The sequence below is a fragment of the Phoenix dactylifera genome, chromosome 3, assembly GCF_051530095.1.
Source record: "Phoenix dactylifera cultivar Ajwa chromosome 3, Ajwa_hap1_PhDact_Kaust_v1.1, whole genome shotgun sequence".
Lineage (NCBI taxonomy): Eukaryota > Viridiplantae > Streptophyta > Magnoliopsida > Arecales > Arecaceae > Phoenix > Phoenix dactylifera.
The window spans coordinates 7,628,520-7,641,733 of record NC_143192.1 but is presented as its reverse complement, the minus strand read 5'-3'; the positions used below and the strand labels follow the sequence as shown (position 1 = coordinate 7,641,733).

At 47.3% G+C, this 13,214-nt stretch overlaps 1 protein-coding gene across 1 annotated transcript in view; it reads right to left on the bottom strand.

Moving 5' to 3' along the window:
• Window positions 1-10,315: 10,315 nt before the first annotated feature.
• Window positions 10,316-13,214, bottom strand: part of LOC103710535 (callose synthase 3-like) — a 116,164-nt gene continuing 113,265 nt past the window's right edge. Inside the window, exons 42-43 of the mRNA XM_088717639.1 lie at window positions 10,947-11,132; window positions 10,316-10,842 (exon numbers count right to left, since the gene is read on the bottom strand). Of these exons, the coding sequence (XP_088573765.1) occupies window positions 10,594-10,842; window positions 10,947-11,132 (435 nt within the window). The 3' untranslated portion in view covers window positions 10,316-10,593. The remainder of the gene's footprint in view (window positions 10,843-10,946; window positions 11,133-13,214) is intronic.

The following is a 13,214-nucleotide window of genomic DNA, read 5'->3' as shown; positions in this document are numbered from 1 at the left end:
GGTTCCGTATCTAATTGTCATAAGGACAAGATAAAATATGGTGTTTTAATTTGAGTAACTTAAGAAATTGCATCCATTGTCCCAAAAAAAAAACAAAGCGTCATCCAGGGCTGCCATTGGACTTTTTTTGAAACGGCCTCGGCATGTAATCGGTACCTAACGACCAGTCATAGAAAGATTCTATTTTTGGCAGGAACAGCAGCTTTCCAAGTAGAGTTGTAGCCCGGGCTAGGTCCTCGTGAATTTACAAGAGTAATTATTCTGTGTTATGAGATGGAGCACATTCTTGCTCCTATTGCCGAGGTTGGTTCCAACTGCTCCTTGCGCTCCAGCAGGAGAGATTTTGAGATGCTGAGCTGTTGACATGTAGAATCAACCAGGATCCTCGGGCCACACTTGTGGAGATCAACGGCTTTCTTCAGAGATGGATGGCCGTCTGTGTATGACATGGTATATGTTCATGGTTTGTTTTATGTGGTAGCCATCCACCTTGCCATCTGCGGCTGTATAACCCTCTGCAGAGCCACCCATGCACCACAGGGCATGCAGAATACAATGATGGGAAGAGAGAGCCTACGGGAATGTCAATCACCAAAGAATCCTCCCAAAAACGTATCTTGGCACCATTTCCCTTATAAAAGAAATGCAACACCAGAGAGAGTTGTAGGGCTCTACAAATGTTTTTCCAAATAGTTGATGTTGCCGTTGAGAACTAGTATGACCCAGGAGCAAGGAAAGATGCTGGAGGGCTCGACAATGAGCTGCTTAGATTGTTTAGAGCCACAGTTTATTTGGGGCTGCTTCAAAATCAATGGTTTGCATCCAGGGTCTTGGTCCGCGATCGAGCTCTGACCTGAAATAGCAAAGACAGAGAAATTTTCTTGCCAAAGAGTGTTCGATGGAGTACCTTTTGATGCCTAAGTCAGGACGATACTCAGAAAACAGAGGAGGTTCTTTGGAGGTGATAGCATAATAGTCTATCAGGGCACAAGAGCACTAACTTAGAAGGTCTTCCTAAGAGTGGATTGTATCCGTGAATGTTTGCGCCTATGCCCCAAAAATTCAGGCACATGTGTTGACTGTGATTGATGGGCCTCCGCACACTCCAAGAATTAGGTGTGAGTCTTTTGAAGCATCGTGTATGGCAGGGATGTCAGCACGTTAATTAGATACTTGGAGTCCGACAGCGAGCTCGGAGATCATCTGAGGGCGAACGCTTGAGGGAAGCATGGCTGAAGTAGGCCACTCAAATTTCTATATATAGAGAGAACGACTGTCACGACCCTTCAGTCTCATCCCTTCATGCTTTGAAACTTAGAAAGAAGAGGGTAATCGTGAGGTTCGGTTTGCAGCTGTTCCTCCTATGCTTTCTTATCGAGGTTCAACTTCTCTATCATTTGCTAAGGCTTTTTTTGGATTCTTGGTGGGTAGTTCCTGTACATTCGACTCGTTCTACATCTCCTTCCTTTCTCTCGTCCCATTTTTATTTTTTTTTGTCCGTTACTTATGGATTCACTCACCGGAGGCTGGTCTACCGATGCCAAAGGGGTAGGTCAAGGTTTCTTGATTAGGCCTCTATGGGCTCGAGGGAACCCAATCTGAGGTAGTTTTAGGTCTAGATACTACAAGAAGTACTTTGAGGGAGTCCAACCTTGAGTTACCTGGTCCTTTTTTTTTTTTTTTTTTGCTAATACGAGTGGATCATACCTGTCGGGTACGGATACACCCAATAAAGTCAAAAAATAGGATACCTCGGAGTGCCAAAGGCAACTCCCCATCTCCAGTCCACAATGTGTCTTCGGAATGGCGAGCTACAAATGCAGCCACCCAATCCGCAGCCCCATTGGCTTCACGGTAGATATGCTTGGCCTGAAAGGCCCCTCCATCCCTCGCCATAGCCCATATATCACGAAGCAGAGGGTGGTCACTACCATCACCCTTAGGACCCTCACGGATCCAACTGATAACGGTGGCAGAATCACCCTCTAGGGTGATAGACCTAGCCTGTAGCACGCACCGGGCATGTCGAAGGCCTGCCCAGGCAGTGCTCAGCTCCGCACTCGGAACCGAGGTATCAAATAAGTGACTGCCACCAGCAGCTACAACCCTAGCAAAAGGGTCCCGAATGACGAAACCCGCACCTCCCCTCGTGCCACCATCCAAGACTGACCCGTCAAAGTTGACCTTGAGGAAACTCGGGGGTGGGGGCTCCCAGGTGAAGAACACCGTGTGAGATGCTGCCGAAGCATGGTGGGGGCCCCAGATGTCCCGAGCTGTCAAGGTCCCTCCGGTGGTGGAGGCATAACACATCTCTGCCGCCTGACTACGGGCCCTCTCGACCACAAATCGCGGCGACATACAACGTTCACCAAATATACGAGCATTCCTGGCCAACCAGATCTGGTAGGCAGTGCAGCTCACTCGAGTCACCTCCTGACGAAGAGCCGGGGACACCGAGGCCTGGCGCATGGCCTGTAAGAACTGGTCCCTACAGATCCATACCGGCTGCGGGACCCCTGCCAGACGCCAAGTGTCCCTCGCCCTAGAGCACCGAAACAAGGCATGGTCGACCGTCTCGGCCACACTGCAAACCCCACACTCGAGGGGGATCCTCAATCCTCGTCCACCTACTACTGCTCTCGTTGGAAGACGGTCCCAGACCACCTTCCAGAGGAACAGCGCAACCCTCGGGAGGAGGCCCAATCGTCAGATCCAGGCACAATCAGGACCAGGTTCGTACTCCCGCCTAAGAATGCGAGAAAGGATGCTCATCCTGAGTCTGGGGCTGGTCGAGAAATTCCACACACGTACGTCTGGTCCACCGCTCTGTGGCAGGGGGAGGGAGCGAACCCGCTCCGCCAGATGCTCCCCGAAGAAGCGGGCTAATCGAATCTCGTCCCAACCAGCCTCCCCGGGAATCATAAGATCACAGACCTATAAACCCTCCCCAGCCTCAACACTAACAGTAGTCGGCCAGCGGCACAGGGGGAGGCCATCAACCCATGAGTCCCTGGTCACGTCGATGCTGCGGCCATCGCCTATCAGCCATCGAGTGTGATCCGACACCATGGGCACATATCTCGCAATCTCACGCCATAGAAAAGAACATCCCCGCCCTCCTCGAATCCCGCCCTCCCGGCCTACCCCCCCATAGCGAGCGGTCATAATCCGGCTCCAGAAGCCCTGCGGCTCCAGGATGAAGCGGGAGGCATGCCGGGCGAGGAGCAGCTCTCGTCTCTCCCGGAGAGACAACACCCCAAGGCCACCCTCCCTGAGGGGGAGGCAAATACTCTCCCATGCCACCAGGTGCACCCCACGGCCCCCACCAAGCGAGCCCCATAAGAAACCCCGAATCAGTCGCTCAATCTTTAGTAGGACGGATCTTGGTACCACCGTGCTAGTCATGAGATAGATAGGCATAGAGCCCAAAACAGATCTAATCAGCAAAACTCTACCCATCATAGATAGAGATGCTGCTCGCCAGCCCTCTAGCCTACTCTGGACCCGTTGCACCATCCCGGAGCATTCAGATACACGCAGTCTCCTACCTGTGATTGGAACACCCAGGTATGTCCAGGTCCCGTCCTGCTCAGGCATCTCCAGAATCCTCCGAATCTCACGTCGAACCCCGGGTGGCGAACTCGGGCTAAAGGAGATAGAGGATTTCTGGGCATTCTTTCTCTGACCAGATGCATAGCAATAGGCGGCCAAAGCCCGCCTAATAGCCAGGGCATCTGCTACGCGGGCACGCGTCAGGAGTAGGCAGTCATCAGCAAATAGTAAGTGGGATATCGGCTGGGCCCCTAGAGCTGGGACGTAAGCCTCCAACTCTCCGGCGGCACATGCAGCCCGCAGCAATCGAGACAAAACATCAGAACAAATAATGAATAGGTACGAGGATAGCGGGCATCCCTGCCGAAGCCCCATAGTAGAACTAAAGAATGGGGACGGAGAGCCGTTGATCAAGATGGAGAACCGCGGACTCCGGACACACCCCATGACCCAACCAATCCAGGTCTCATGGAAACCCAGACTCTCCAAAGCTCGCCTAAGAAAACTCCACCTGATTCTATCGTAGGCTCGTTCCATATCCAGCTTGATAGCCATCAGGCTTCGACGCTTCGGGGCCCATCGAAGATCCCACATAATCTCTTGGGCCACCATAACGTTATCGAAAATACTCCTACCTCCAACAAAAGCACCTTGCTCTTGACAAATAATGCCGGAGAGAAAGGGCTTCATACGATCCATCAGTATTCTTGCCACCACTTTGTACAAAGTAGTGCACAAACTAATCGGTCTAAAATGGCTCGGCTCGGACGCATCCGTTCGCTTAGGTATAAGCGTGACAAAAGTGGCCTTCCAGTCGTCAGGCATACCTGACCGACTAAAGAAACACAAGACCGCTTCTACCACTGCGAACCGAACGATACTCCAGTATCTCCGGAAAAAGAAAGGAGGGAAGCCATCTGGGCCCGGAGCCCTGTCCTCGCCCAATGCCCAGACAGCCTCTCGCACCTCCCCCTCCGTCACTGGTCAAACCAATAGTGCATTCGCAGCCACCCCGATTTGGGATTCAGCTCTCGGGAGCAGGCCGGCGAAATCCGACCCACTATCCTCCGTCCAACGGGAGCGAAAGAACTCGAGTAGGATGTGGCTAATCGCCGAATCATCATCCACCCAATGGCCCCGCTCGTCCCGCAAGGAGCGAATGGTGTTCCTCTGCCTCCTAATAACTGTCGAGCGGTGAAAGAAACTAGTGTTCCGGTCACCCTCTCTGACCCACTGAATTCTGGATTTCTGTCTCCAGAAGATCTCATGTTGACGTAGGGTCGAGTGGTGGGTGGCGAGTAATCCCTGAAGGCTCACCATATCAGCCTCGGGGAGCACGCCCACCTGATCCTCCCTACTTTGGAGGTCAGCAATCGCAGCCTCCACATCCTCCAGCTTCCTAAAAATATCACCTACGACCTCCCGATTCCAGCGACGTAGCCGTCGCTTGGTCAATTCCAGTTTTCGTGAAACCCTCTGCATGGCGTCGCCGTGGACCGGCAGACCCCAAGCTCCCCGGACAATGTCCCAGGATTGAGGAAAGGATAGCCAGACTTTCTTGAAACGGAATGGGCTACGGTGACTCGAGCTTGATACCGTCGAGAACAGCAAAGGACAATGATCCGAAGCAATCCGAGCAAGATGGCTGACCCTATAGGACGGGAATCTGATGAGCCAGTCAGTAGAAGCAACAACCCTGTCCAGTCGCTCCCACACCCTAGCTCGTCCGGATTGGTTGTTACACCAAGTGAAGCGCGGACCGGAGAAACCCATATCTACTAGGCCATTCCGCGAGAGGAAATCGCGGAACTCCCTCCTGTCCACAGAGTCAGTGAAGGCTCTGCCTCCTCGTTTCTCACTCTCCTCCAAGATACAATTGAAGTCACCCACCATCGCAGACGGAAGACCCAGAGCAATTAGGTGGGTGAGCTCGTCCCACAGAACCCTCCTGGTTCGATGGTTTGTACTAGCATACACTCCGCACAAGACCCACGGTGCAGCATTGGGTTCCGAGATGGTCATGATGACCTGTTGGGAGCAGTTGTGGAATACGTCAATCGTAGCCACACCCCGCTTCCACAAAGCCACAATGCCCCCCGACAACCCCTGGGAGTCTACTGCATACGACTCCCAGTCAACCTCTAACCGTCGTAAGATACGACTAAGTCCTCTACCGGAAAGTCTTGTTTCATAAAGTAGGCAGATCTCCGGACTATGGATCTGGATCAGCCGCCTAAAGGATGACATAAAGGACGGCTTTGCCGCCCCCCTACAATTCCACGCAAGAATCCTCATGGGGAAAAGTCCGAGAGGTCGGCCACAGGCACATCGACCCTCTGGGCCATAGGGTCTGTCTCCACCTCGCGATCAGGATCAACCTGCTGACCCTCATCCATACTAGTCCCAGACACGACTCGCAACACAGCCGCCTTCACCCGTTGAACGACAGTCGAGTGATCCACGGTCATGCGAGTAGCCACCTCATGACCACTCGGGTCCCCTACCGCTGGCTCCACCAGTGCAAGCGTATCCCGCCCCACCAAAGAGTCACTCATGGGACAGTCAACGCAGGCAGGAGCCTCACTCGACCTAGTCCTATCACCCAGATCCGGTCCACCAGGGGCGCCGTCTCCCTGCCCCATATCCACCTCTAGAGAGCCTAGAATGGTGGGGCTCGCAGAAGGCGGAACCACCCCGGAGGCCTGGGCCCCAAAATGGAACCCACCATCACTGGGCCCGGCCACCTGGGCCGCAGGCCCTATATCAGAGCCCAAAAGGCCCCTTTGGGCCGTGAACAGCGGCAGACCCCCGCCCACGGAGGTCCGTCGCGCACGGACCTCCGCGCGACGGGCCTGGGAACCCGTCGCGCGGGTCACTGTGTGGAACACGCGGGGCACACGTGCCCCGCGGGTCGCCAGCCCCGCCAGGCCGCCCCTGTGGCCCGCCCGACCCCAGCCCAGGGAACGGCCGAGGTCCAGCGAGAGCCCAGGGTTCCTGTGTCTCTTCTTGGGCTGGACCCCGGGCTGGCCCATCGACCCAGAGCTCGGCCCGGCCTGATCCGACGGGCCGGCCCGAGTCCCCAGCGGCCCGATCCCGGTCACCGAGGGCACCGAGTCCACCCGTCCCACGATCGAGTCGCCGGCCGAATCAACTCGGGAGCTCCCCTCATGCCGACCAGGGGCCCGGGCCGCCGCCACCGGCGAGGACTGACGGCGGGCCACCTTAGAGGGCTTTTGCCAACCCTCTAGGTCCGGCGGGGACGCCGGAGAGCCGGATAGGGGAGGCGGCGGAGAGGATCGAGGAAGGGGGGACCCCGTGGGAACCACAGTCACCTTCCCCCGCTCCGGCGGACCATTCTCCCGTGGCTGTCGGGCGCGGGAGGTCACCAGCCACGGGCCGTAGATCCGGCCAGAGCCCACCTCCCCCGATGAACTCGCATCGCTCGGCGCCGAATCCCCAAACCCACACGCCGACTCGAGATGCCCTATTCGACCACATCGGACACAGAGATCCGACACATTCTCGAAGACGAAAGGCTGCCAAATAGCCTTCGTCTTCCCCTGTATCCGAATCCCAGGGAGGAGGGGTTCGGAGGCGTCAATGGCCACCTTAACCCGAGCAAACCCCATGGCTCGGCGACCCTCTGTGACCCCGAGCAAACCCGAGCTTACCTGGTCCTTTAGATCAGGTGATTTTCCTCAGGGAGAACCAGGTAGCCTGAGAAATGTTCGAGACAAAGGAAATAATTGAAATAACACAAACTTGAGGATTTGGCAGGGAAAGCGAGATCTTTGAATACCTCGCCTTCCCCTAAGAATCTCAAAAAGAGGAAATACAAGGACCAAGCTAGTGAATTAAAAGAGAGAGGAGAGATTAAAAGAATTTCTTGAGACATGTAAACTTAGGCTGCGCCTTCGCTCTCGTGTCAATCGAATTGTCCGCACTCTCTTTAGGACTGTCTTAGTTATAACCACCCACAAGATAGGTAATCTTAGTCTTCCTAAGTTTGCTCTTACGACGCTTAGACCTCCTTAGTTGCACTTTTTTCTGGGGACTTCTTTGTTCCTCTCCTATGTTTCGTCTTTTGGGTCTTGGGGGACTTTTTAGAGAGGCTTAGAATAAGTATATTGCATGTGTGACTAAAAGAAAGTAGTGAAAATCTCATGAAAGATTATCAAGATTGACAAAAAATCAACTTAGGGAGCTTGTAGTTCATCATTAGTAGGTTTTGATCTGGTCTGGTGTAAAATTGATGAATGCAATGCATGTATTGGGCTAATGCAATGCATGGTTGGTCCCTTACCCAAAATATTGAATCTCATGCTGTTGTTATTGATACTTTGTTTGCACTTGCATCAAAAACAGACAGTCTATAATTGGTAGCCTCTCCAATTTACAATCGAACATCCTTGCGAATTTAGCTTCCATATCTAGAACGTTCCCTGGGTAAAATAACGGAGCTTTCTGAGAAATTGATCTTTAGGCCAGATATTAATTCAAAGTTGTACAAGATTAGCTTCATTGCAGTGATTTGTAATTCCTCTGCTTGGCAAAAAAATTAGCATGTCATTTGCATAGTGCTACTTACACTCTCTCTGTCAAATCAATTCCTTTAATAATACCATATTCTCTAGCTTGATTGAGAATTTTAGTAAGTACATGATGGGTGCACCTGATCTCGACGGGTCCGGAGGTTGAACCCGCGCTACCTGGTGACCATCAACCATGTTCCAAACGAAGATGCCGGAGCCACAAGAAGTCTATTGGGTCAAGAGGAGTAGGCCGCGAGGGAGTTGGGAGTGGGAGGAAGAACTGCTCGTTGTTCTGCTGCGAAGATGGAGGAGGGAGCGGAAACCATGAATGAGGAGCGGAAACCACGCATGCAGCTTCGTTTTGGGGTGGAGGTGCGGTGGAACGAGGAGAGCAGGCAACAGTTCGCCCGTCTTTCTGCTAGTCAGTTATCAACACGTCATGTAAGGAAAATAAATGAGAGGTTGGAGAGAGGAGGAAGTAGAGTAGTTTTATCATCCCGTGTCCTGTAGTTTGCTCTCACCCGAAGAGAATCCTTAAATATTATATCCCACCTAACTCGTCTTCTTCCATCTCTCTTCGCTCACCTTCTTCCTTTCGGATCGGGACCTATCAATTGGTATCAAAGCCGGTTATGTCGAATAAGGAAAGAAAGGATAGTGTCTGGAAGTTGAGATGAGTTCCATGCAAGAAGAGCTACACAGCTTGAAAGCACGGATGAATATGCATCTCACTGAGATCCTAGAGCTATCCGACACCTCCAAATCTTAGTTCAGTCACCACCGCCGCTTGAACCAACGATAGCATTACCACCATCGCCATGGGAAGGAGCCCTCAGATGAACAGAGGACGTCGTAGGGACCCAACGCCATCCCAGAATGGATTTTCCACGGTTTATTGGGGATAACCCGATCGCCAAGAAGTACTTTGATGGCCAAGAAGTACTAACTAACCGGCAAATATTCATCGCTTTGTTCTACTTAAACGAGGAAGCCAACCATTGGTGGCAGTAATTACGACGGATATACCAAAACGAAGGAGCTGTAATCACCTGAAGGGTGTTCGAGCATGAACTCCTAGCTAATGATTTCTGATCGGGACCTATCAGTTCATCTATGGGAAAAATAAAAAGGAAGGGAGATGAAGGTTCTCCTTAGCTAATGCCTTTATAGCAGTTGATCCAATTTCTGGCTTGTCCTTTTGCAAGAGCTGCTACATGTACAAATAATAGCTTGTATCCATCACATCCAGAGCGTGGTAGCGCCCCATTTCTCCAAGATAGTGCATAGGAAATTGCGATTGATTTTGTGGAGGCTTTCTTTAAGTCAATCTTGAAGACCACCACTTGTTTTCTTGCTATAGGAAAAATTTCATGAGCCCAAAAGGAGTTATCTAAAATAGAACATCCCTTCATGAATGCAGTTTGAGCCAAGCCAATCAGATTATCTATACAAGGCAGGCTGCTAGTGGTGTTGGTATTATTTCGATTAAACTAGGTAATAGATCGATCAGTCTATAATCATTAGGAGAGCTTGCAGATTCTTTCTTCTGTATGATAGCCAGGAAAGCATAAATAAATCGTGAAATAACTAAATTTCTATCATGCAGAGCCTTGAATAGAACCATGAAATCATTCTCAAGTAAAGATGGATATCTCTGAATGAAAAACAATGGAAATCATCTGTTGGAAAATGAAAGATAAATAAATGAGAAAAAGGCTAGCAAGAATAGAAGAGAATAAGGCTCACAGATCGAGGCATGCCCTAAGGCCCTATCTATATTGAGCCAATCAAGTCATCATGTAAATATGGCAACCCCATAGACGCAAAAGAAGTTAAAACCATGTAATAAAATCAGGTCAAATCTCATTGATCAAATGTGCTTAAAGTCGCAAAAAGTAGAATGAACTAAATAAGGCATATGGTGATCAAAACATGAAGAGAGTACATACCCACACATGCCATGATATGCCATTCTCATGGCCACATATGGCTAACTTCACGAAGTCACGCCATATCATGCATAACGCATGCATATATGTTCCGGGTGCAACTCAAATTTTAAAATTTCTAAAACACGTATTTGAAATTTTAAACGGAAGAGAACTGGATGACATTATATGCTATGTTTTCAATGAAAGAGAGTCTTCCAAGCTTGAAGCTTCATCTAGTGTCGGCAGCTTCAACTCATGCAGGCCCAAAGAACATGTGATTGATGATGGTCATCACAAACATTTTATCCAAAATGAAATCATTGGTGCTGTTGTAAGCGCGTTTTTTTTACAGAAGAAAAAGGAATAGAGTCCGCGCTAGTGTGCATAGCATTACCAAATTCACCAGCCACTTCCTCACTGCTCTGCCTATGATTACAAAAGCTGACATTTTTTATTGCAAGAAATACACATGGACATACAAGCATACCAAAATCTACAGAGCAGATGTTACATGTAGGGTAAATGATATGATAAAAATGACCAACTTGACATGATCGAGTGCTGGTCAAGAGGCTAACTTACTCCTTGTTCCGAGATGAGCGATCCTTCTTATGCCCACCAAGGATACGAGAAATCTGCAAACCCCTACTGAAGGCCTGATTAAATAGCATTCGGGTTTGGAACTCAGACACAAAAGGGAACCATGCCAAAAAGGCAATTGGGGTAAACAGGAGCAGGCCCATTATGATTTCATAGCCTCGGGCAAGTGCACGGATAGATCCCCAAAGCCCAGCCCGTCGCACGAGACCTCTACAAGCTTGTGCAATCTGAAGCTCAAAGAAGCATATAATTCATAATGTGAAAACAGATTGAAAAAAATAATGGCAGAAGAAATACGGGATAGATTAGCAGGGAGTATATCTTCACTGACCAAAAGCAATCCCCATCCAGTTGGCATGAAAGCAAGAATGCAAACGATGATGTCTTGCACTGTCATATGCGGAAGGGCAATCAAAGTGATCAAAATGGAAACAAATGTTACAAAAATAAGAAACTTGATCAGCCGAAAGAATAGCTGAAAGTTTGCACTGAATCTCCGCCTCCCCACAGACACAGTCTGAAATATACAAAAGAAAAAAAGGATAAGAAATCCAAACAAGACAGATACACCAACAAATATCAGCTACCACCACATTCATAATGCTGAAAACAACAATTTCAGTTTTCAAAGAGAGTAGCTGGAAAAGATCTTCTTAGATTCGATGTTAACAATCAAACTAACCAAATGAAGTAAATCATATGATTTAGAAAAACCTTCCAGTCAAATAAACCTAAAAATATGTTTAAAGTGGGATGACAACCAAAATGCATAATTCATTAATCCAAAATGTGCATATTGAAACTTTCTTAAGGTTCGCTGAAAAATATAAATACCTCATGCTACAGAACCTCTTGTATAGTTGATGAGTCAACCAATTTGTTAGACATGTAGTATAAACTTGAGAACCATTTTTCACTAAGGTAATATCATTTTGAAGCAAAAGCCTGTTTATTTATCAGAGTCATAAACAATATTGGATCCCGTCGATCTTTGTGTCAGAAAAGAGTCAACAAGTGCAACATAATTTCTCAAGCATCCTTGCAGCTACAGTTTTCTTTTACCATAGGGAGGAAACGATGACTCTAGGCACATGAAACATATTCACAGCTACAGGTAACAGACAACGTATTCATACAGCTGCCATCATGTCTCAACTCTCAATGACTGGGATTTTCTTCGACCATCGTAGTATTACCTCATACTGATATCATTGGATGCTTCATGCCTAACTAGTCAAACATCGAAAACCATATTAAATAACCAATGTTGAGACATGTAAGATGTTGATTGCTGGTGCATTGGTTTCATATGGTCCTTTACTTAAAGGGCATCAATCATTCAATTTGTACTTTGCCTTTTGCATTTCTTTGGCCAATATTATCATAGAACCAAATAACATCGTATGATATTTATTTTTGTAATACATTTTCTTTAGGTTGTTTTTGTATACATGTATTTGACATGATCATATTGGCCATAATTGTTTCTGTTACATTTGGGAGTGCAAATGAGTTGAACATGAGCTAGATAAGGCCAGCCTAAGCGTAAACTCTAGCTAGCTTGAGCTTCGCTTGGTTTGCATCGCCATCACTTCAACAAGGAGGTGAGACTATAAGAAGGAGATAGAGAAAAAGAAAAACAAGCCAACGGAGGTAACAAGACTGCTGCTGTAATAAATGGAGGGCCACATGAAGGATCATATCATGTGGTTGATGCTGCCATGAGAGGCGAAGCCTTAAGGTAGAGTAGTTGGTGCTCAATATAAAGGAGGTGACTGGAAATCAAGATTGCACCGATGAAATAGAATTCAACTAACATATATCTAGTGAGATGGGCGAGCTGCAATTTTTTTCTCCCTTCTCCAACTATTCTTGAATGCAATATAGAATACATATAATTAAATAGATAACAAAAATAGAATAGAATATAAAAGATGTAAGAATCTAATTATTTTCTAAAATAAATTTTTGATTTTAATATGATTATATACTATCACTATACAAAATTATAACGGTCTATGTATATCTATTGATATAGTAAAATCATATATAACTATGAAATAATAAGATCATGATCCAACCTGTGTATAATAAGAAATAGAGAAGTATTGCATCTCAAAGATATTTAAATGCAATATAGTATGGTCATTAGTAGTTGTACTTTCACTTTTAGGTAAGATCATGATCATAAAAATAAAATAGAAATTAAGAAAATATTAGTGTAATCTAATGTCCCACACAGGATATGGGCAGGGTGCAGTATTAAAGTGTCTCATCTTTAGCAAGTATTTTTTATTAACATCACCAAATATTAAGCAAATATGGTTATTAATAATATCATTATTTTTTGTATTTTAATTTAGTAGTACTAATGAAAATTTTTTCATTTAATACGATTTATATGTTAGTTATAAAGAACCATATTAAACAAGAGTTCTACCTATTATCTAAATTAAAGAGCTCTAATAATAACATTATCAATAAATAATTTAGTAGTATTAATAAAAAATTCTTTATTTAATACAGTTTATTTTTCAATAAAGAATCGTATTAAACATGAGTCCTATTTATTAGCTAAATTAAAGAGCTATATTAATAA